The sequence below is a fragment of the Falco naumanni genome, chromosome 3, assembly GCF_017639655.2.
Source record: "Falco naumanni isolate bFalNau1 chromosome 3, bFalNau1.pat, whole genome shotgun sequence".
NCBI lineage: Eukaryota > Metazoa > Chordata > Aves > Falconiformes > Falconidae > Falco > Falco naumanni.
Window position 1 is genome coordinate 6,381,118 of NC_054056.1, and position 23,425 is coordinate 6,404,542.

General features: G+C 56.8%; 4 protein-coding genes and 1 long non-coding RNA gene across 7 annotated transcripts; 3 read left to right on the forward strand and 2 right to left on the reverse strand.

Moving 5' to 3' along the window:
* The first annotated feature begins 514 nt into the window (after nt 1–514).
* On the forward strand, nt 515–8,864 carry PDIK1L (PDLIM1 interacting kinase 1 like). 3 transcript variants are annotated; one of them, XM_040587865.1, is made up of 3 exons: nt 515–576; nt 1,584–3,013; nt 5,626–8,864. In XM_040587865.1, the coding sequence occupies exons 2-3, from the start codon at nt 2,729–2,731 to the stop codon at nt 6,364–6,366; spliced, it is 1,026 nt and encodes a 341-aa protein (XP_040443799.1). In that variant the 5' UTR covers nt 515–576; nt 1,584–2,728; the 3' UTR covers nt 6,367–8,864. The 3 variants fall into 3 exon arrangements, with proteins under 3 accessions (XP_040443799.1, XP_040443800.1, XP_040443801.1); XM_040587866.1 differs by having other exon boundaries at nt 522–576; nt 2,712–3,013; XM_040587867.1 differs by lacking the exon at nt 515–576 and adding an exon at nt 670–690 and having other exon boundaries at nt 2,712–3,013.
* Nucleotides 8,865–15,530: 6,666 nt separating this feature from the next.
* On the forward strand, nt 15,531–17,035 carry FAM110D (family with sequence similarity 110 member D). The gene is given in 2 exon segments (XM_040587864.1): nt 15,531–16,225; nt 16,227–17,035. Coding segments are annotated over 2 exon segments (1,038 nt in total). The 3' UTR covers nt 16,570–17,035.
* Nucleotides 17,036–17,173: 138 nt separating this feature from the next.
* On the reverse strand, nt 17,174–18,504 carry C3H1orf232 (chromosome 3 C1orf232 homolog). Its single transcript, XM_040587904.1, has 4 exons — nt 18,238–18,504; nt 18,042–18,128; nt 17,856–17,953; nt 17,174–17,599 (listed from the first exon to the last, which is right to left on the reverse strand). Exons 1-4 carry the CDS (start codon nt 18,322–18,324, stop codon nt 17,350–17,352), a joined length of 522 nt encoding a protein of 173 aa, XP_040443838.1. The 5' UTR covers nt 18,325–18,504; the 3' UTR covers nt 17,174–17,349.
* Nucleotides 18,505–19,088: 584 nt separating this feature from the next.
* Nucleotides 19,089–20,558, forward strand: ZNF593 (zinc finger protein 593). Its single transcript, XM_040587898.1, has 3 exons — nt 19,089–19,332; nt 19,898–19,960; nt 20,097–20,558. Exons 1-3 carry the CDS (start codon nt 19,136–19,138, stop codon nt 20,236–20,238), a joined length of 402 nt encoding a protein of 133 aa, XP_040443832.1. The 5' UTR covers nt 19,089–19,135; the 3' UTR covers nt 20,239–20,558.
* Nucleotides 20,559–21,204: 646 nt separating this feature from the next.
* LOC121085343 lies at nt 21,205–22,895 on the reverse strand. Its single transcript, XR_005827013.1, has 2 exons — nt 22,429–22,895; nt 21,205–22,100 (listed from the first exon to the last, which is right to left on the reverse strand). It is a non-coding gene; the product is annotated as an uncharacterized LOC121085343 (long non-coding RNA).
* Between the last annotated feature and the right edge of the window lie 530 nt (nt 22,896–23,425).

The window sequence follows — 23,425 nt, forward strand, 5'->3', positions numbered from 1 at the left end:
CTGTGCACGGGGGGCATCTCCAGCCCCGCAGCCTGCGGAGTAAAAGGGGCAACGGCAGAGAGCAGGGCACAGAGAGGAGGGGACAGCTCAATGCCAGGAGCCGCGTCACTGTCACACAAAGCCAGAGTGCAACCAAAGATGCAAGGGACTGTACTGACTTTTATTTTTTTCTTAATGCAAAGCAATAAATTAATAAATAAAAAGACCAGAATCCCCAGAACAGGAGGGCCGCTGATGCAAAGGGGGGGTGAGCGCAGCGGTGGGGGCGGGGCAGAAGGGGATGCACAGGCCGGCGTGCAGCACCTTGCACCGGGGGCTGCAGGGGGCTGCAGGCGGCGGCGGCGGCGCGCGCGGCCCGCGCAGCGCGGGAACAGCGCGCGCAACTCCCGCGCCCCCCGACGACAGGCGCGGGGGGGGGGGGGGGGGGGGGGTGCGCTTCCCACGCCCCCCTCGCCGCTCGACCAATCAGGGGGCGCACCGAGGGCGTGTCCCGCGCGGGGCGTGGCGGCGGCGGCGCAGGGCGGGGGCAGCCCTATAATGGCGGTCGGGCGGAGGCGGCGCGGCGGCGGCGCTGAGGTAACGCGGGGCCTGGTCCGGCCCGGCCCGGCGGGGAGCGGGGTCGGCGATTGCCCCCTCGGGTGCGTCACAGTGGGGGCTGCGCCGGGCCCGGGCGGGGCCTGCCCGCTCCAGGTGTGTGGAGGGGCCGGTACCTGCCGGGGCGGGATCCCCCTCAGGCCGCGCTCCCCCTCAGGTGGCGGGCTGCGGGGCGAGCGGTGCCCCGGTAATTAATGTCCCTCCGGAGTGGGGTCCCCCGGGTGCGGGTGGTGTGACAGCCCTTGCGGAGCCTCCCTGGAGGAGCAGGGTGAAGAGGAGGGGGGTAATTTATTGTATTCCGTCATTATCGCCGCTAACGAGGCGGCCGGGGAGGGCCGTCGCCTCCCCGGGGGGCGCGGGCCTGCAGGAGGGAGCGGGGCCGGCCCAGGCTGTCGGCCTTGCACCGGCCTGGCCCGCTCCCGGCCCCGCGCCTTGGCCTGCGCCGCCCTGCGCCGGGCAGTGGGCCTCGGTGCGTCCCCGAGCCCCCGTGGGCGTGGCGGCGGGCAGGTGGCAGCCCCCAGGCTCGGTAGGGTGGCAGGTCCGGCCCGGTAGCGGCACACGGCTGGGCTCCCGGCGTGGGGGGCCTTTTTCTGTTCATTTTGAACTTGGTGTGATAGTGTTCGAGGAACGCAGGCTTGCCCTCAAGAGTTGTTTGGCTGCTGGGGAGGTGACAGGTCCTGTTCCCCCCTCCTGCCTGGGAGGGGCTGTTGGCTCAGCCGATCTTAATGCTGAGGCCATAACCTTAATCTGTTCCTCACCGTCTTGCCGCAGGTGCAGGCTCAGTGCGATTGGTGAGCAGAAGCTCATGGTAACTAGTTTCTCAGGCACATCACATTTTGGTTCAAAGTGTTCCTGTAACTGCATCACAGAACTTTGCTGAAAGGTTATAGTCCACCGTAATATTGCTCTGAGACTGATGATACCTTTTTTCTCTCTCTTTTTCTTTTTTTTTCTCCTTTTTTCTAAAAAAAACCCAAACCCTAAACTAGTGGAAATACTTGAAAGCTTCTTACTAATAACAGGCTGTTTAGATGTGGTCCTTATTGCCTGGTTTACTGACATAAAGAGAATTAAATTTATCACTGGCAGTCTTACAAACTACTTTAGTTCTGATACACTAGCTGTGACTTATTTTTTTTAAGTTTGTTTTGTATTTTGTTCAGTTTGACCAGTGATAATTGGCTAGCCAAACTTTTGGTTTTTTCCTGTCTATAGTCAGTGCCCCATTTTTGTTTGGTTGTGTGAAGGTGGTGCTGGTGTGTTTTGGTTTGTGACTCTTGCAGGGAAGTGTTCAGGGAAGGACATATATCTGTGGCAGTGTTTGGTGGCATTGTTTTTTTTGTGTGTGTGTGTGTCTTGTTTTACTTATAGAGCAACATCTTAACTTCTGTCCTTGCCCTGTTAAGCAAAAGTGAAAGTTAGATGCTGAGTACAAGCTTCTGCAGTTACAGCCTTTAACATTTTGTAACTGTATAGGCTCCTCATTCAGAGGAGACTAGGTGAAAAATCGTAGTAACATTTAAAAATACACTGGAAGTGATCCGAAGCATCCTCCTATCTTAGTATCAGTAAAAGATTTTCATGATTAAATCGTAACAGCAAAATTTACTTATGCAGTCACCTCCATAAAAGGCAGTACTAATTAAATCTGTTACTGCCCAACCACAGGCTTCAACTAGAACCTCTTCCCTGCTATCCCAGGCGTGGATGGAGAACATGATACCATACTATTATTCCCACAGATGTTCATGGAAGACACTGAGAGAAAGGAGCAGGAGCATATGCGATAGTCCTGTCTCTGCACAATACAAGTCTAGGTTTGAATTGTTGCCACCTTGAAAAACTGGGCTGTATTTGAAATCTTAATAATCCCACCAAAATGATGTAATTTCACGTTTAACTAGTCCGTGGCAACAGGTACAGGTTTACAGAATAGCTTCTGGAATGTTCTAGCACTCATATGCAGCGTTGCATTCAGTGTAACGCTCGCAGGCACTGCCCTGTTAATTGCAGGGGTTTGGTAGGCCTGGTATTGCTGCACCAAGCCCTATGGGGGAAAATACAGCGCAGTTCTTGCTCATAAGTTTTAGTTCTGTGGGTTTTTCCCCCTTCCCCAGAACCCTTGATCTTGAAGATGGTGAGTAGCCAGCCTAAGTACGATCTAATACGGGAGGTTGGTCGTGGCAGTTATGGTGTGGTGTACGAAGCAGTCGTCAGGAAGACCTCTGCACGGGTCGCGGTGAAAAAGATTCGGTGCCATGCTCCAGAGAACGTGGAACTAGCTCTGCGTGAGTTCTGGGCACTTAGCAGTATCAAGAGCCAACATCCCAACGTCATTCACCTGGAGGAGTGCATCTTGCAGAAAGATGGTATGGTGCAGAAGATGTCCCATGGCTCCAGTTCCTCCCTTTATTTACAGGTACATGAAGCTGAGGTAATGGGGTGGAAGTAATTAACATGGATGTGTAGCTGGGAGGGAAGGAGGTGGGTAGCTAAGATCACTCTTTTTGGAGGTGTGCTTAGTTAGGAGAGGGTACTGTTTGCATTGCTGACACCCCAAAATTATTATGTATCTTTAAAAGAGCCTATCTATTGAACAGTCACCTGTATTTTGTGATTTGAAGCCATGCCACTCAAAAAGGCTGCAGGGTTTTTTTAATGCAAACCTGCTTTGATAATTTGAGGAAACACCACAGATAGTGGTGCGGGAGGGAGGCACAGGCTGTTGTATTACTTGGGAGAAGCCCTGCTGCAGTGTTAATGAGCGGACATGTACTAATGTCTTGGGACATAGCTCTGAAGAATTTCTTAGTCTCAGTTGTCCTTGGAAGAGGAAGTAACCATCTTGATTTAGGAAGCCAACACTTAAAATTCTTTCAGAAATAACAAGCAATTTGTAGCATGCGGTGAGCTGGTTTTCTTTTTTGAATATAGAACTACTAAGCTTTTCAAAGAGAGATAAAGGTATAGTAAATAAGGGAATAAATGTCGCTCCCCCTGTGTGGCTACTGAGAATGTCCTTTAAGTCTCCTTTAAGTTTGAAGATGCATATTTTTGAAGAATAAGTACCTTTGGAAAGACTTTGAAAGATAATCTGGTTCATTCCCGTGTCAAGATGCTGCCCCAACTACAAATCATCCCCTGGCAGAAATTTGTGTCTCTGGTTTAGAAAGTCAGTAGCCTGCTCAATGTTTATTGTGTCATCCCTAGTCAGCTTTTATCATTTCAGTTTTTATTGTTGTCATTCTTGCATGTCTAATGTAGGACCTTTTGTTAGTGACCGTTTGTCTGACAACCCTTCACAGCTGTCCAGGTCCCATTGTGCTGAGTGCTGTACAAGCCTGAGAAAGGATTCTTGTCTTTATAAACTCTCTGTAGCTTGGTGGTCATTGCTGACCTGCTTTCACGAAGGGATTAGGGTAAAATAATACTGGCCAGCTCGTGGGAGAAATTAGTGCCTTACCTTCTAGTCATTAGTGGATCTGTGAGAGATGGCATCAGACTTGTGGATGGCTGCACAGGGAGGAGCTTAAAAAAAAACAGGGTGGAACTGCAAGGTGGGGAAGAGCTTCCAGATCACCTGCAGCGTTGGGTTTTGATGCTAGTGCCTGTTAACAGTGCGACGTGTAGATCTCACCCCTGTTGGGTGCAAGCTCTACAGGTCGTTTTCCTGCTCCAGAGAGCAAGGAGCAAAGGGCAGGGCTGAGCTGACTCTGAAGAGACTGGGATCACTTTATAATTAACAGCATGTGCTAAAATAGGGAAAATTGGATCTCCCTTGGCTTGGCCCTCTCCTCTCCCCACTCCAGGAGATCCTGCATTACAGAGCTGAGCTGGTGCAGCATGCGGGGAGGCTGGCTGGGGAAGGGCTTTGGGGCAGATGCTTAGCTGTGGTCAGCTGAACTAAGTTGGGTGAGAGTTCTCAACTAGCCTGGCGCTGTGGTGCTTTGCTACTGTCACAGCCATGGCAGCGGGTTTTGTTGTCTTAATGCTCTGAACTGAGGTGCAAGTACAGCTTTGGTAAAGCCGTGTGGAGGGCAAAGCTGTGTGTTGGTGCTCGCTTGGCAAAGGAGACTCCCTGCTGTCCTGTGATAACTTAATCGCACTGTTATTGACTATAAACCCTAAATACATAATTTTCTAGTTCTGACATGGATTTACTGTTTTAAGGTGGTCTGGTTTGAGTACTAGTTGTGCTAGCAGTTAGGGAGTGCTATAAATTACTCTTGGATGGAAAAGGTCACTTTTTTTAAAGCACTTTAAAATGCGCCTCTAAATATTAATAGCTACCTTAATTTTTGAAAGCCTGTAGGAGCTACGTTTGGTTCGGTATACATTGGTTTACTACTAACAGAAATAATTGCAAGACTTACCTTCTAGCACATGCTAAGATACACCTCAGAGGAGCTGAAGAGGCAAATGTGTAGCTGTGTGAACAGGATTAGTGAAACTGATTGCTGGTTCTACTTTGCTTTTTGTGTGCAGCAGCTGTTAGAACTGGCTGCTCGAGCTACTCACTGTTATACTGTAGAAAATAGCTAGTGGATCGTGATGGTGGGAAGGGTGTTACGTGCACGTGTAAAGAATGGAGAACGGGCTTTAAAAATGTATTGTGGTGCCACTTCATCAGCAAAGGGCAAATACAACCCCCTGCGCTGTACGGACTTACTTAATAAGACTGTTTATACATTAAAGTTGTTGGCAAAATGGGTGGGACGCTGTCCAGCTGAAACAGATAGGAGTGCAATGGCTTAGTAGTATCTTTCAAAACACTGTTATCTGGGTCTAGCTCTCCTTCTGGGCAGGAGCGTGAACTTGATATGCTTCGCACGCAGAAAAATGAGGCTGTCAAATACATTGTGATTATTTTTTTTTAACATCGGAAATTTTGCATAAAGTTTTCTTTTCACCAGTTACAATCTTGCTCTCTGGATTGTTGAGAGAAAGATCCAAACTTCATACATTTTTCCATCGTATCTTTACATTTCTGTGATCATCAGGTGGTTATGACATCTCTTTTCCTTGTTGCAGCTTGTAGAGACCTCATTAAAAGGAGAAATAGTCTTTGACCCCAGAAGTGCTTATTACCTCTGGTTCGTAATGGATTTCTGTGATGGAGGAGACATGAATGAATATCTGTTGTCCCGAAAGCCAAACCGCAAGACCAACACCAGTTTCATGCTTCAGCTCAGCAGCGCGCTGGCGTTCCTGCACAAAAATCAGATTATTCATCGTGATCTCAAACCTGACAACATTCTGATCTCTCAGAGCAGGATGGATGCTAGTGACTTGGAGCCTACCCTGAAAGTAGCTGATTTTGGGCTGAGTAAAGTATGTTCAGCCTCAGGACACAATCCTGAGGAACCAGTCAATGTAAATAAGTGTTTTCTATCAACTGCATGTGGGACTGACTTCTATATGGCCCCCGAGGTCTGGGAAGGACACTACACTGCCAAGGCAGACATCTTTGCATTAGGGATTATAATCTGGGCAATGTTGGAAAGAATCACGTTTATAGATACCGAAACAAAGAAAGAACTTCTGGGGAGTTACGTCAAGCAAGGGACAGCGATTGTGCCTGTTGGAGAGGCGCTTCTAGAAAACCCAAAAATGGAACTGCTCATTCCCGTAAAGAAAAAATCGATGAATGCTCAAATGAAACAGCTGATCAAGGAAATGCTGGCTGCCAACCCACAGGACAGACCTGATGCTTTTGAACTGGAACTGCGATTAGTCAACATAGCTTTTAAAGACAGCAGCTGGGATACGTGACCTGCCAAGTCCTGTCTCTCTCTCAATCGAGCTGCTTATCACCCAACTGATGGTGCAACTTCATGGCAGTAAAAGAGCCTGAACTCAAACCTGCGGGGTGTAGTTTGTACCGAATGAATCCCTTTTGAGTTTCATGATAGGAATGTTGAGTTGGCCGTTGTGTTACCGATGCATTGATGTGTATAATAGCAGGATGTTGGGGATGATGTTTGTGTGTGTATGCTGGCGGTGGGATGTCTTAAGAGCTGAGACCTGATTTCCAGCGTTAATGTCTTGGAGTATTTTGTACATTCCAGTTTCCTCTGTCAGTATTAGGAACTCTTGTGGGGGGAAAAAAGATTTGCATGCTGGTAGTGCAGATCTTCAGGCTTTGTAGAGTACTTCTGTGTATATATTTATGTATACGAGTGACTGGGAGTGTATGCCACTTTTCTTAAATTATTTGCTATGGGTCTGAATGATTGAGATCTGCTAGAAAACTAGGTGAAGATCGATGAGAAGCATTCCTTCTCCAGGCCTGAATAACTTTATTATTTATTTTTGTTATCTAATGTCAAAGGTAGGGTCTGAGACTTGACTTTGTAGACACACAAAAAAATGCAATGCAAGGGGATCAGCAGTTTTTAAAGTGCTGACATGACTGAGCTTGTCACCGAGGGAGTCAAATTATAAATGTATGCAATCAGGTGCTAGCATGTTGGCTAGTTCATTAATCATTCTTTTTTTTTGCTTTCTTTGAATAATTTAATGCTTTATGAAGTCAGTTAAATCTACAGTTCCACAACATGCGCCTTACTCTTGTATCTATAATCCAATAGCACCTTGAGGTTTTATCATAGCAGATTACTGTGGGCTTAAGTTATGCAAAGGTGGATGAGAGAACGCTGCAGCAGAGAGCATTATTTTTAGGGTTCTTCAGAACGTGCTGACAGCAGCTTTCCCGTTAACTGAATCTAACTAGTAATAGTGATCGTGGCCTCCTCCTTTCTGGCGCTGCCTCTAACCTGGCAGTGATGAGGAGATAAAGCGGTGTGACTGTCTCTCTCCTAGAGCACACCTGTTCTCAAAACATGGAGAATACTCAGTAACCAGTATGTGAAAGGTATTCCTGTGGCAGCCTTGGCTGATTCTTTTGGGCTGGTTTTCCTCCTTTTAAAGAAGTAATATTTCTTTAAAAGCACAGATGGTAGGATGGAAAGCTTTGAAGTAGTTGAAAGGCTGCTTGTCCCCAGCTCTTAGTCCACAGAAGCAGATTGATATGCTAGAGGTTTCACTGAGGCCACCTGACACTGTAGGGCAGACAGAAGCTGCTTTGTAGTAGTGTAACACTTTGTTCTTTTGGGTGCAGGACTATGACCTTTCTTGTGAATTTGACCTTTTGGGGAAAAGTAGTCTCAAAAAATTGCCTTTTAAGCTGCAACAGAGGCCAGCTTTCTTAATAAAATCAATGTTTTATTTCCCCAAATCTTACCTGAAAACTGCTGTATTTCCTTGTATAATTTGCTTCTTAGATACTCTTCCCTCTTAGTGCTGTGACAGCAGTTCTGATTGGTGTTTATTCTGCCCAAGTGTGAATAAACAGCACAAACAAAATACAATTTTTTTTTTTTTGTACTTCCAAAAGCAAAGGATTCTGATTCTACCAAACTTCTGAGGCTTTACGGACTACAGGCAGTTCTTACTTGGTGCTGTTCAGAACTGGTGGCAGTTACCCAGGGGGCCTTAGTCCTTAATTCTTGTTATTTTGCAAAACCTCTCGCTGTCTGTGCCAATGCAGTTTCACAGTACTTGCATTTCAGCGTGGTCATTGGATGAGTCACGTTTTAAGAGGGTATATAATTTTTCCACGTTAAACTTGAGAGCTTTTTAAAAATACATTGCAAACTTCCTCCTCTCCTGTGCACTCAAAAATCAGAATTAGCTATGTTACCTTAAAGCATGACTCTACTACAAACTAATACTACTCACCTTTAAGACACTTAGCAAATCATCTGATTACTCTCTGAAGTATTTCAGAGGATGAACACTGAAGGTGCTGCCTGCCTGCAGTACAGAAATGAGTGAACGGCACAGGAAAGTTGGGGTGGTTTTGACTCTCGAAGTGTTTCTTTGCACTGATTGCCACTTTAAAGGGTGGGGGTACCTGAAATCCCTCTCATGGTGCTTACTTTGCCTTGCTGTTGGGTGACACTGTTTCCTTGTTTAACACTTGAATAGTAATCCTTGAGGTCTGTGTTCTGTTTGATTTTTTTGTTGTTGTTGTCGTCTGAGGTCTTTGTTTTTAAAACCTTTTGATAAATCAAATCGTTGTAGCAGCTACAGAGTTATTCACCAGCGTGACACAAAGTCAAGATACTTTTCAGCACTCAAAAGACTTTTTTTCCAAATCTTTCTTTAAAAACTGTAAAATATATTTTATGGAGAATTTATAATAAGGAAGATTGTGTAATTTATTAAGTTCATGACTCTTTTTGAAATAAAATCTGAATTTTGATGAAGTTTTTGAACTTTATGCAGAGAAATGCTTTTTTTTCAGTTAGCACAATGTCATCTACCTGTGAGCAAAGATCTGGAGAGGTTTATTTGCTGTGCAGGACAGGAGTAAGCCATAGTGCTTCATCACAGTTATACCCGAAGTGATCCTAGGCTTGTAAAAGAGGCTAGGTTGGCTAGTAGCTGTGTTGCTTGTCTTCTGTGAGTAGTGGCAGTGCCAGACTTCCACCGATGTGTAATGTGCTGCTGGAGGACTTGACAGAGCGAGACCAAACTGTATGTTAAAACAGAGCTGGCTCCTGGACTGGTGGAGGTGAGCCATGTCTGTGTGGATCCTGTGGCTGCTGCCGAGCCCTTTAAGAATAAAAAAAGGTGCTCTTCTGGGTGTACCTCATTTTCAAAGAGGGGATTAAAGACTAAAAGCAGCATTCTTGTATCCAGTATGTACTTGAAGTTGTTATTACAAGCAGACTGAATACCACCCTGGGCTGTAAGGAAATCTCTGGCAAGCTCTGCCTACCCCACTACTGGTACTACTGGATTTTTGAGGCTGCAAATAGATGCTGCTGCTGTCCTGGGCACTGCCACTCCTCTTGCTGATGCCTTTCCCCGCTAATTCCCACGTGTGCTGGAGTAGAATTTTGCCAAAAAAGCTGCCAGCCCTTGTCCTGTGGGTGGGTGCCGTTTGTGAGGGACGGTGGCCTGCTGGTCTGTGTGCCCCGAGAAACTCTTCGAAATAAGAGTGAGGACACACCATTACTTATACGTGATACAAAAGCCTATTAGTCATTTGCATGTCTTAATTAAGTGCCCTGGAACAAAGGGTTGTACAGACGGGGAGTGGGAATAGTATAGGCTGGAAATGCTGTAAGGTGTTTTATCTTTGCCATTTCTTTATCCCCCGCAACAAACCCCAGCCCAGTCATCTGCGTGCTGTGCACTTGCTTCGTCACCTGCGGATTCCTGCGTATCCTGGTGCTGGAAACAGGCAGACTCCCCACCTGGCAGGAGTGTGTGGTTAAATCAGTAAGTCAATGCAGTTGTTGCAAAGGAGGAAGGGATTGAAATTTAGATTATTTTTTATTAGAGGATAAACACCTTAAAGGAGAAAGGCCACCCCACTTTGATTAGTTGTAAGAGTGGTGATTTTAAATACAGAGACAAGCTAAATTCCCCTCCCTCTGCAAAATGAAGACAATTAAGCCTACATACTTGAAATACATCTAGTCCATAGGGGAGGGGTGAAAACTGGCAAGGAGATGCCCTGGTGCAGAAGTTAGATGTAACTGAGGCTGCATCTCTGCTCAAATAACCCACCCTCTGCTGTATTTCCTTTGCTGTGCAGGGTGCTGAGGCCTGGGGCTCCAGTTTGCCCGAGCTGTTGCCTCGGGCAGGGTTTGGTTTGGCGATCCTCGCTGGGCTGGGGAACTAGTCTTGTTTGGATTTTCACTTTGTGTTGGTTTAAACAGTTTTTCCTTCGCCGCAGCCCCTGCGCGAACTGCAGCGTAATGGCAGATGTTGCTTTGTGGTTGAGATAAAGTCCTGTCGTGGGGAGCCTGAGCCGTCTGCCTGCCCCTTGGAAGGGTGCCCTCGCTTCAGACAAACGGCTTGTGGTGGTTTTTTTCCACCCTGCTGCGTGGTGGGTGGCTGCACAGATACGCTCAGGTGGCCTTTGGACCGCGGGCAGCGTGACGGGCTGGCTTTTTGTGTTGCTTTTCCCTTTCCTCCACCGATGTCCCACAGATTTTCTATGGGGTATCGATCGTTAAGGTGCTTTTTATTGTTAGCTGGCGGTTTGTGTGGTGAGCACAAGGAGTCCTGGTTAGGAGTGTTTAAACACAAACTCTATTTAATGGACACTGCTGAGCACTGACTGTTTCGTTTCCCTTTCGGTCACGGGAGCCGCAGAGCTGTTTATGCAGTGTGCAGTTTCTCTTTTTAAGTGCCATGAAGGAAGAGGGGTGTATCTGAAATGCCACAAACGGTCCAGAGTATTTGCGCTCTTTGGGGAGAGGTGGAAATACAAGACTGAGCTGCTGTGGATCTCTGTTCACTCGCTCTGTAAGCGGTTTTGGGGAGTCTGAGGCCGCACGCTCTTAGAAGTTTGGGTGACCTGAATGATGAGCCAGCAGCACCACTGCATCACTGCGAAAGGAGCCGCAGCCCAGGCCACCTTCTTCTTAAATCCCTTTGTTCCCAGGTGAATTTCCCGATAATTTGGGTGCCTGAAGCAGGCAGGAATTGTGTAAAGGGCTGCAGTTTGTACGGAGCAGCCAGGGCCAGAGCAGGGGCCCGGGCTGAGCTGTGGGGCTGAGCTGGCAGGAGCCGTGGCTGCTCTCCTTGGGGCACCCCCGCGTGCCCAGCTTCCATCCCGCACTCCACCAGCTGAAGTGTGCTGGAGGACACAGCTGACGTGCTTTCCCTCTGCTGAAGAGAGCAAAGGGAGAACTGCTGCCACAATTGCCATTGCTCAGAGGCCTCTTCAATCTCTAGGGTTTGAGATAAAAACAGATGCAACCTCAAAACCTTTGTGGGTGCCTTGTAGCAGGTGGGTTCAGCCCAGATGCTCATCTCTGACCCCAGGGAGGCTTCCTTCAGTGCTGGCAGCTCCTTCCATCTCTTGCTGTCTTTCCTGTCTGTCCCCATGGTCCCAGTACTGACCTATTTTGCTTTGCAGACACCAGGCAGCCAGCAGAAGCCTGTCATCACCCGCTGTGGGTTTTGAAGCCACGTTGAGGATATGAATATCCACAGGAGCCTTGGTGTCTTCTCCTGGGCCCAGCTGCTGTCTAGTTCCTTCTTGCACAGACTTGTGGATGGCTGCCTTAGATTAGGTGGTAGTTTCAGATTTATTCATGCCCATTTGAGCCCTTGATATTTTTAAACTTGTATAGCAAGCCTTCCCCTCCCCTCTCCTGAAGGAAGGCACCTGCACCCTGGGCCTTCTCTGGCTTGCAGCCACCCAGCTCCTGTGGGCTGCTCTTCAAGTGGTGGCATTTGCATGGACCTCTCCACCAGAAGGGGCTTTTGTGGGCTGTAAAAAGTAAACCAGCAAGTAGAGACAGATGGCTGTCTTATCAGGTGCTGCAGTTCTGTCTGCACCTGGTTATGGTGGAGTTAAGGTGTTTTGGTTTTTTTTTTTTTTCTTTTCTTTTTAAAGGAGAAATGCATCTGGAAAGGATGACTGGCTTCAGCTCTCCTGCTGCCTGTGGGCATGGCAGCTTCTGGCTTCCCCTGCCTATTTGCCTGGATCCATCGGAGTAGCACTGGGAGCCCTGTGCTGGCCGTGCTGCTCTGCTGCTGCTCCTCAAGCCTGGTCTGTGGGTTGTGACATGGGGACGTCATTAGCAGGGCTGAGAGGGCTCTGTCGTGAGCTGGGAGGGAGCAGGGCTGTTTAATTAGGAGCTAGGCATGCTCTGACAAATGGTGTTGGAAGGAGGAGGATCTGTGCTCTGGGACTTGTAACCTTTGAGGACTTTCCCAGACTTTTCTCACCTACTACAGGGGCTGGAAGTTTCCATACTGGCCGCAGCTGTGGCTGGGTTTTCCCCGGGATTGCTTTGCTTGCCTGGCACTGTGCTCACTCACTGGTGAGCTGGGGGGGAAGCAGAGCCCCCGCTGAGGAGCTGAGTGTGCCCTGTGAGAGCTCTGAGGAACCTGAAATAAAACCAAGGGACTCTGAGCATCCATGTGACTAAGAAAAGCCACCTGGTGCATTCACAAGGGGCTGATGAATTGGGTAAATCCCTTCCTAGAAGCTGAAGTGACAAAACCCCCATCTCCTCCCTGGGGGATGCTGATGCCAGGAAGGACCCCTCAAATCATTCATTTTTTTATCCTGAAGGGAATCTGTCTTGTCCAAATAAAACTGTTGAACAGCAAGGGGCTGGCAGGTGCTCCGAGGAGGAGCTGGAGCAGAGCGCAGTTGCTCTGGAACAGGCAGGTATTTGGTAGGAGCATCCCATGGGAACTGCCTGCATCTGCCAGAGAAAGGTGAATCCAAGGCTGCTGTTACTCACTTGTGGTTTTACGGGAATGGCTGCCGGGATTCCAGCTTGGAAAATAAAACCTGTCCTAATAAACAGTGATTCATGTTGCCTGGAGTTAAAAATAAGGTCCTGTCAGCTGCCCCTCTCCCACGTGGGAGCGTAGGCGCTCTCATCCCAGGGCTGCCACAGCTTCTTCCATGACTTGGCCCCATCCTTTTCCATTCCCCTTGCGTCTTGGTTTTTCACTGGGTGGTGGTGGGTTTTTTTTGGGGGGTGGGGGTGTGGTGGTGTTTGAATGCCTGCATAGCTCAGACAAGCTCTGGCCGCTCTCATCCTGCTCAGCCTCCATTTCAGTGTCTGTTTTTGTCAGCGCAGGAGTCCCAGCCCCTTCCTGGCACCGGTGCTGTCGCCCAGGGAGGTGCTGGATGCGGAGCCAGCCCCGGTTCCCGGCACCGCTCCCGAGCAGCAGCGCTGCAGGAAGGAACTGGGGTGGGGGCCAGCAGTGCTGGGGCCAGGTTCCCCCCTCCTCCAGGGACAGAGCACCCCGGCCTGCGTGTCCCAGGCCAAATGCTGTGACTTCGTCCCTGCTGGGGCTTCCTGAGTCCCTGCAAGCAGCCTGGGCTGGGCTTGCCCCAGCTCTTCATCCATGCTGGGTGCCAGAGAGATGGGGGGAGCTGGGGGGTCCCTAGGGAGCACTGGGGGCTTTCTGTGACCCTGCTCCAAGGGGCTGGCAGCCCAGCTCGGGGTGCAGCATATCTTTCCCCTGCTGGCTGCTGCAATGCCACGTTTGCAGTCCCCTGGGCAGGTGCTGGGGGGCTCGGGGTTGGGGGGGGGGGGGGCGGGGTCCCCCTGTGGGAGCACTCAGCCCTCGGGAAGGGGAGAGGGCAGTGGTAAAAATAACGCCTGGGCTGGCTCCAGCCCCTTGTGGTGGCTTCCTGCGATTTACAGCCCTTCCCGGGGGGAAGAAGCAGGAACAGGCCCAGTGCGGGGCTGGCTTTGACCCTTTCGCCACCAGCAGGGAAGGTGCCAGAAGGACCCTTCCTCCCTCATCCCTTGCCAGCTGGGGCAGGATCCTGGGGAAGGGGATCGTGGTGGGCTCCTGCTCCTGAGCTGCACCCAGTGTCTCAGGGTGGACATAGAAGGAGAAGCTGCCAGAGTGAGCATGGTTTCCCTGTCCCATTCCTGATGCCTCCCGTGCTGGGGGGACAGAGAGACTCAGTCCTGTGTGGGAAGAGGCAGAGATCTCTGCTGCGGATCCCGAAATCCCGGCCAGGCTCCCCTAAGGAGGTGGTGGGAGGAGAAGAGCTGGCAGGATGCTGGCTGGGCAGGAGCAGGACTCCAGGGTGTGAAGGCTGGGGCACGGGGGTCATGCTGGCGGGGTGGGCTCCTGCTGATGGGGCTGGGCTGGCAGGGGTTAATGGGGTGGCTCTTCCTCTTCCTCATCCTCTATAAGAGGCTCCTGCCGGCTCTGGGCTCAGTTTGCTGCCAGCAACCAGAGGGGCAGAGGCTGAGTGAGACAGAGCATCCCTACATCCCATCCCTGCATCCCTGTGAGGGCTCAGGTGAGTGTGAGCATCCTCTGCCTGCTGAGCCGCGGCTGGGCACAGGTCCTGGCAGCGGGGCTGGGCTGGGGACCCTGCAGGTGCGCTCGCACGAGCAGTTGCACACTGGATCTGCCGGGGCAAAGCCGGTGGGTGACGGGACCATGTGCTTGGGACACCTTCCCTCGAGCCGCGCCGGAGCTCTGCCTGGACTGGGGGAAGCAGGGAGCTCATCCCTTGGGAGCACAGGAGCAGACAAACCACGTGCCTCAGTTTCCCCATCTGTGCACCAGGGGTGGGTGCGGCGTCACGGCCCGTGGGGGTGTGTGGGCAGAGGGCTCCTGGGCTGTTCACTTTCTAGTGAGCCTTGCTCTGGCTGGTCCCCGCTGTCACCCGGGGAGGCTGCGGGGCTGGCTCAGCCGCTGGCTTTTTGTGGCTATTCAGGCCTTTTTGCTCAGCAAAACCATCTGCTTTGGGCATTTACAGCCCCCAGCTCAGGCTCCAGACCCCCTTCCCCCAGCACCCACCTCCACCACCAGATTCACAGCCAGGACCCACACGGATGCTCGGGTACAGCTGAGCAAGAGCCGTGGCAGCCCAGGGCTGATAAAAGCCCCCCCGCATCGAGCAGGAGAGGTACCTTCCCTCCAGGGAAGCCCGGCTGCAGGAAGCATGGCACGGAGACCCCCAGACATCCCCCAGCCCCTGCCCTGCTGCCACCGGCCGGGGCAGCTCGCCAGCTCTCCCGAGCACGGGCTTTGTTCTGCTGGCCCTGCACTCGGGAAGATAAGGTGGCCGGCTCCGGTATTTTTTCCTGTTGGAAGCCGCTCCTGGGATGCGGGTGAAGCCGGCGGATGCTCGGCGCTTCTCTCTTCCTGCCCGTGGATTGTTCCTGCCTGGGCTGCCAGGGCTCGCTGCCGGCTGCCTGCCTGCTTGGGATCGCGGGGACCCCCGGCTCTGCTTCACCCCCCATCCTCCTCCTGCCACTGCTGCACCCTCGGTGCTGACCCCGGCTCTCCTCTCTCCTCCCAGGGACGAATCCAGGAGCTTCGGGAGCCTCCCCAGCCGCAGCACAGAACCCCCCCCAGCTGCTCAGCGGGGACCAGAGCACCCAGGCGTGCCATTTCGGGGCTGGGGGGTGATGGTGCCCCTGGGCAGCCCCCCTCTTGCCATCTGCACCTCCAGCAACCTGCGCCTTGTGGCCCCCAGCCACGGCTCCCCCCTGGCCTGGCTGAACCGTGGCCCTGAGTGCCCGCGGGAGCCGGGGGGCGTCGGGGGCCGCACACCCAGTGCCGTGGAGCGGCTGGAGGCTGACAAAGCCAAATACGTCAAATCCCAACAAGTCATCAACAGCCGGCAGGAGCCGGCGCTGCGGGGCAGCTCGCCCCGGCTCTCCCCGCGTGGCCGGCGCCTCCTCGCCTACCAGCAGTGTAACGAGCTGTGCCAGGGCTCAGAGCTGAGCCGGGAGGGTCCCAGGAAGCTGCCGTGCCCCCAGTCCCCTGTGGCACGCCGGGCCGGTGGCAGGCGCCTGCTGAGGCCCGACTCCCTCATCATCTACCGGCAGAAACGGGATTGCCCAGGCACGGACAAGGAGAATGCCAAGGGCTCCGGGCTGGTGCGACGCCTCTTCCAGGGACCCCTCAGAGACAAGCCCTCCAGCTCTCCCCCAGCCAAGGGGCTGGGCGAGGGGCCACCAGCCCCCCAGAACCACGAGACTCCCATGCTGTGGGTGCCTGTGGAGAAGGAGAAGGCGAGGACGCCGAGTGCCGGCAGTGACGGTGGCGGTGGTGGCATCTTCCCTCTGCCAGGCAGCCCCATGGCACAGCCCCCCCCAGCCCCCCGGCAAGCCGGCGCTGGCTCTGCGCATCTCCCTGCCACTCTCAGAGCAGGAGCGGTTCTTCAATTACTGCGGGCTGGACCGGGCGCTGGTAGAGCTGCTGGGCCAGGAGCGGTTCGGGCCGGCGGGCTGGGATAACGCCTCGGCTCGGCCCCCCGGCTCCTGTGAGTCAGAGCCTGGGCAGGCCTCGGGGGGCAGCGAGGGGGATGCGGGGCCGGGCGAGGAGGAGCCGGACAGCCGGCTGGGCTCTGCCGTCTCGGTGGTGGAGCGCAACGCCCGTGTCATCAAGTGGCTCTACGGCTGCCAGAGAGCCTGGGCAGCTGCCAAGGAGTCCACCGTCTGAGCAAAGACAGCCTGGCGGGGGATGAAGCCGCCCGTGTAGCTCCCACTGGCTGGATGTGGCCCCTCGCCCTCGCGGGAGGTGGGCGACAGGCTGGTGGCATTCACAGTCCTGGTGCTATGGGGCTGCTGCTGGCTGGGAGGGCCACCAGGTCTACCCCAGAGCCAGGGAGGGGGCACCTGAGGGGCAGGTGGGGAAGGGGCTCCCCAGGGTGTGTCACCCCTTGCCCCCAGGGCTGGCAGGCTGCTGCCCCAGTTCTGTGACCCATCTTCATCCTCCCTGTCTCCAGCCCAGGGTGGTGGGATGGACCTGCAGCCCCTATCAGCTGCAGGCTAGGGGGAGTAGGGGCAAAGCCTGAGCCCCCCCACCCCCATTGCGGACAGTGCCCACTCCACAGCCCCCTCCTCCCTAGAAAAGGGGCTGCTGGGGCCAGAGCAGTGCTCAATAAACCTGGTTTTGTTGGGTTTTTTCTAACCTGGCAGCATGCGTGGTTTGTGTGGGCAGAGCCCAGGGTGGGCAAGAGGATACTTCGAGGCCGGGGGTGGCAGCTCCCCATCCCCACCATGGGGGCTGCACTGCTCCAGGGGCGCTGGGCTGCTGGGGGGAGGGTGAGGGCAAAAAAAGCACCAGGCGGGGCTCGGGGAAAAGGGGCACCTCGGGGTCTTTAGTGCAGACACGTAGCCAAACCCCCCCAAGGAGCTCTCAGCTGTGGGCAGGGGGCTGCCCACCAGCAGTAGGGGGGGGCACTCACACTGCTGGAGAGTCTGGCCAGCACATTCTCCTCTAGTTGCCCTTGGGGGCATTTTTATTCCGGATTTCAGCCAGTTTGCTGGCCAGGAAGCCCCAGTGGAAGGCCCCTTCCTCTGGTTCCCGTAGGTCGCTGCCATCGTCACCCGGCGGCTCCCCAGGGCTCTCGCCCGGCTCCGGGGGGGGCGCCTCCTTGTCCGGCCCTGACGCCTGCTGCCACTTGGTAGCAAAGAGATCCCAAAAGCTGGGCGCGTTCTCAGACGGGGGCGGCTCGGCGGCCAGCGGGCTGGGGAGAGAGGGGGGACAGGGACATTGGTGTGGGGACCCTTCTTGCCAAGTCCCACAGTGACCAGGACTGGGACGGCCCCCAAGACCCACCTCGTCCCCCCTCCATGCTGGCTCTCCTCCTGCTGCACCCCCAGCCCCATGGGTGTAGGCAAGGGAAAGGGATACAGGTGACAGGACAGGGGGGTGTGGGGGCTCAGCAGCTCCCAGGGGCTTGGTCTGGGCTTTGGGGGGTTCCCCACCAATCTGCAACTTACTGGTCTGCGCAGGGCTCCGGGCTGAGCAGCTGGTGCTCGTCCTCACGGGTGAAGAGGGATGAAAGCGTCCGCCAGCCCCGGGCACCCACCCCCTGCACCTGCGGGGGAGGCAGCACCAGGCTCACTGGGGACCTCCAGGTCCCAGCAGGCCCCCCCCGTCCCCACTTCCCCCAGCCCCATCCTTACCTTCCTTGCCAGCTGGGACATGGGACTGGGTCCCTCCTCCATCAGTGCTGGGGGCTCAGCTGTCTCCATCAGCTCAGGGGGGTCTCCCTGCAATGAAGCCCCCAGGTGAGGGCAGGGTGCAGGCGGCGGGGGGAGCAGGGAGGTTGGTCACCCTGCTTCAGGGGGACCCAGGCTTGGTGGTGACCCCCCACCTTACCTCTTCCTGCAGCGCCCCGTCCACCCGTGCCCCCCCCAGGGTCTGCAGCACTTTGGTCTTGTAGAGTCGCCAGAAGCCCTGGGCCATGGTGAGGGGCTCAGCGGGGCCTGGAGCCGGTGGGTGCCGTGGGGAGCAGGAGGGGTGGGGGGCTGGGTGCCCCCGTGCCGCCCTGGTGATCCGGTGGCTTCATTAAAGTTTCAGGGGCCACTTCCAATGCACAAAGGGGAACCTGAGCCCGGCCTGAGCCGGGGGCAGCGCAGGGGCAGCAGCTCTGGTCACCCCCAACACCCCCCTCTGTCTCCCTACCCCAGCCCCCCAATGCCCTTGGTCCACAGGGGACCCCCAGGGCTGGGGCCACCCCAAGCCCAGAGTGCAGAGCAGGCGCTGGGGCTCGGGGCCCCCCCCGCCGTGGCTCCCCATCTATAATTAATCACCCGGGGTGGAGGAAACACGATCGGTGCCGGGACACGCTGCGCTGAGCCCTGCCCAACTCATCACAGCAGTGACCCGGGCAGCACAGGTGCCCGTCACCCCCTGCCCGACGCCAGGCCCTGTGCCCCATGCGGGGACAGCTTGGGGACGGCTGCTACCAGGTGCTGGGGGCTCTTTGGGGACGGGCCTTGGCCCCCCTGCCCGCCCCGGGGTCGTTCCCGGGGTCTGCGCACGGCGGTAGCGCAGACACATGCCGCTGAGGGCGTGGCCTGTTGGCCCATGGGCGTGGGCCCCGTGTTGTGGGCGTGGCTTCACGACTCGTGGGCGTGGCATCAGGCCCGGCGTCCGCACTGCGCCTCACGGAGGGGCGTGGCTTCCGCGTTGTGGGCGGGGCGGGAAGAGCGGGGCGGGGCTTGCGGCCTCCCGCGCCTGCGCACTGCGGAGGGCGGCGCGGCGTGGGGCCGCCATGTCGCCGCGCAATGGCCGGCGCACCGGCGCGCACCGGGCGCACTCCCTGGCCCGGCAGCTGAAGACGAAGCGGCGCCGCCGCGACCTGGATGAGATCCACGGGGACCTGCGGCCCGAGAACGCCGCTCGGCTGCTGCGGCAGGAGCCCGACCCCGACCTGCCGGGCTGCGCCCAGTTCTACTGCCTGCACTGCGCGTGCGTGCGCCGGGGCCGGGGCTTGGGGGGTCCCTGTGATCCCGGGGGGGGGGGCTGTCCCCGTGCCCCCGGTGTGTGTGTGTGTGTATGTCCCGGTGCCCCCGGGGATGGGGGGGGTGGGGTGTCCCCGTGCCCCCAGGGGGGGTGTGTCCCCGTGCCCCGGGGGGGGTGTCCCCGGCTCCTGGGGGCGGCTGTCCCTGGCTCCTCGTGGGGGGGTGATGTCCCCTGGCTCCTGGAGGGGGTTGCCCTAGCCCTGGGCGGGGTGTGTGTGTGTGTTGTCCCCTGGCTGCTGTGGTGGTTTACCTGGTCCTGGGGGGGGTGTCCCTGGCTCTTGGGGGGGCTTGGTCCTGGCTAGGGGAGCTCTGGCACCTGGAAGGGGGTCTTGTCCTCATCTTGGGAGGGACCCTGGCCCATGGGGGGAGCTTGTTCTGGTGTCAGAGGCGACCCTGGCCCATGGGGGACTGGCCCTAGGTGTGGGGGAGGGCCCTGGCCCCTCAGTAAGGGCCCTCCCCTGCCCCGCTCCCGCCTCGGGATCCCCCTGACCCCAGTCTCTGCCACCCCCCAGGCGCTACTTTGTGGACCTGACCAGTATGAAGGAGCACTTCAGGTCCAAGGTGCACAAGAAGAGGTAAGGGGGGGCTGAGGCCGTGGCCCCTGCTCCCACCTCACCGGGGCAAGGCAGGTGCTGGTGCCGGCCCTGGGCCCGTCTGGTTTTGAGGAGCTGGGCTGAAATGCTGCAGCCCTCCTCCCTGCCCCCCCGGCAGGCTGAAGCAGCTGCGGGAGGCACCGTACACGCAGGAGGAGGCCGAGCGTGCCGCCGGGATGGGCTCCTACATCCCCCCCAAGAAGGTGGAAGTGCAGACCCAGCCGCTGGAGGAAGTCACCGAGATGGAGACGTCCAGCTGAGCGCCAGGCGGCTCCGTAAAGGCCTCTTTGTCTTCAGCTTTGTGAGAAAAACATGCCCTGGCCCAGCGTGCCAGCGAGCAGGAACGCCGCTCCTCCCGGCATCCCTCCTCGCCGGAGCATTAACGAGAAGAAGGAGCCAGCAAGACCCCGGGTGCCCTCACTGCGTGTCCTCCTCCTCCTGGGCGAAGCGGCAAGCGCTTGTTCCCGACACGCTGGCGTGACTGTACGCTCGTCTCTTTGTTTTTAAAGCGGTTTTAGGGCCTCTCTCCTTGGGTCAGAGGTTTATGCCGCTGACTCGCCCATTAAAATATGTCATCCAACAGGCTGGCAGTGTTGGGAGCTCTGAGCGTGAGCCAGGCCCTGGCTGGAGCGTGGCAGCTGCCCCTTGGGGTGGGGGGTGTCCCCTCCGTGTCCTCCTCTTGAGCACGCAAAGGGAAATACTGCCAGTCTGGAGGGGCAGCCTTGTCCTGCTGCCCCTGTCCTGGCAGGGGGTCCGGCTGCCCCTGCCCTCCTGGCAGTGGGTTCCCAGCTTACGGGTAGCAGCTGCGGGGCTGGTTTTTAGGGGAATATGTGCTGAGTGAACTTTTCATCAAGCACTTGGGTACGTAGAGAGCAGCTCGTGGTGCTGGTCCTGCCCATTTGGGCCTCAAGGTGCTGGTGTCCCCCTGGCAGGGACACTTTGAGGCTCCTGTTCCCTAAAACCCGAGTTCACCTGCCAGAGAGCTGTGGCAGGATCAGCCTCCCCACCTCCCATCCCCCACACTGCTGCTGCTGCTGCCATCTCACCCGTGACCTGGCTCTTGGGGGTCTTTGTGTGACAATGCCAACCACCCGCCGCGGTGAATTCCTGCAGTGGGTCTCCCCGATGTGACGGCAAATCCCTGGGGCTGGCGGGTTGATCCCTCCTGCCAAGCCGGGGACGAGGCGCTGGGCTGGGGCAGCAGAAAGGCAGAGCCACAAGGCAGCTGTGCTCGTCGGGAAAGGATTTATTCCACGTAGCCTGCTCGGATTTGTGTCCTCTGCCCACCCTGGGGAGATGGAGAGCGCTGCAAGCCCCTGCAGCTGTGTGTGCATGGGGGTTGGCACCGTCCCAGTGGGATGTGCCTGCCCAGGGGACACATCACGGACCCCCGTGGCCCCATCTGCCCCCTGCCCCGTTTTTTTGCAGAGGCTGGGCTTGTCCCAGCCCACCTCCCCCTCCGCCGCGCCGTGTTACCTAACAGCGCTTGGTGCTGGCCTCCTTTCCGCAGTGCTGTGGCCACAGCACGGTCCCCGGGGGGACAGGGGGGCTGCAGGGCTGCCAGTGGGGTGCAAGGGATCCCCCCGGACCCCGCTGCTTGCGGGGGGAGATGGAGATGGGTGCAGCACTGGGCTCCGCCATCCATCTCTGTTCAGCCTCTGGTTTTCTTGTAGCCGGGTCGTGGTGGCTCGGGCAGGGGCTCGGCCGGCAGCTCTGGAGCGGAGGTGGCTTCTCTGCTCTCCATCGCGGGCCGTGAACCGGCTCCCAAAAGCGGAGACAGGTGGGGGACAGAGGTGCATGTGTCCCCCCCGGCCGCAGAGCATCACGCCGCCCAGGCGTGGAGGGAAGGGCTGGATGTGGCGCAGATCGGCTGGAAAGCTGCCACAGCCGGCAGCTGTGCCCAGGCGGGGGCCAGCGGGCAGAGGGGGACCCTGGCACCCCCCTGGGCACCGTCCCCGCAGCCCCAGCAGCCCCCTCCTCACGGCTCCGGTGGGGCCTTGGTGGGGCTGGCCATCCTCCGGGCGCTGTAGAAGGAGAGGCAGAGCCCGGCGGCTGCCAGCAGCAGGGCCAGGGGGGTCAGCAGCCCCCCCGGCTCAGCCCCCCGCCCTGCCGCCAGCTGCATCTGCGGGGGGAGAGGGGAGCGCCGTGAGACCCCGAGCCCCAAACCCGCCGGGAACAAGGGCTCTGTGGCTGTGCCCTGAATGTCCCCATCATGCTCAGCTGCAATGTAAGGGCGATGGGGGCCGCTGCGTGGCCCCCCCAGGGTGTCCGGGGGTGCTTTTCCCATGCAGCACTTGGGGCTCCCCCGCAGCACCCTCGCTGCGAACCCAGAGCCAGGATGTGGCCAGGCACAGCTCCCGTGGCCAGCAGGCCTGGTGGGCAGCATGGGCAGGGTGCCGGGGGTCCCCATGGGCTCCCCCCCCCCCCCCCCCCCCCCGCTTCCCCCTTACCTGGAGCAGACGGAAATACCCCGGGGTTAAGCGTCTGGGGCGGATGATCATGGCGCAGCGGGGAGCAGCAGGATCAGGCCCCGTGGGTCAGCAGCAGTGGGGCTGGGCCTCTGCCCCCCCAGTCCTGGGACCACTGTGGTGGGGGGCTGCGTCTGACACCCGCCTGCCGGCCCTGCAGCCCCTTCGGAAAGGGCGACACGCGCCCGGCGAGCACCGAGCAGCTGTCAGCCGCGATCAGCGCCCGCTGCTCCCCCAAGCGCACACGCCGGGGCGGGGGGAGACGGGCGCTGAGGCGCTGGCGGGGGGGGCCGGTGCCAGCCCAGGGCAGATTTGGGGGGACCGGAGAGCTGAGCTCGGCTCAGGGGCAGCCCCTCCACAGGCCTAATGCGGGCTGCCCCCTGCCTCAGTTTCCCCACCTGCAAAGGGAGGGGTGGGAATTATGCCTGGGGGGGGGTGGGGGGTGGGGGTGTCACCCCCCCTTCCCCAAAACCCCCGGGCAGGGGGGAGGTGGCTAAGCAGGGGCTGTCCTGTCGGGTTGTGTGGCCAAACCTCACAGGGCACCTGTCTCCTGGGGGACACCCACTGGTGTCATTAGTTCTGTTGGGTCTCAGCCCTCGATGAGCTAGCTGCATGCAGCAGCTGTGGCTGGCGGGGGGAGGGGGGGGGGCCCCCCGATCTCACCCCCCCGATCTCACCCCCCCGTCTCACCCACCCCCCATCTTACTCCCCCATCTCACAGCGGAGCCGGGGGAGGCTCCCTGGGTGGGTGCTGTTTCCCAGGGGGGATTTTGGCTGCCGTGCATCACTGGCTGGTGACTCAGTGGGGTGCGTCGCGGGGCCTCACCCTGCGGGGCAGGCGGGAGGCCAGGGTGAGGGGCACACAGTGGTGGGGACACGGTGAGGGGCGGACAGTGAGGGGCACATGGTGAGCGGGGCACGGTGAGGGGGACACAGTGATGGGGACATGGTGAGGGGTGCACAGTGAGGGGGACTCGGT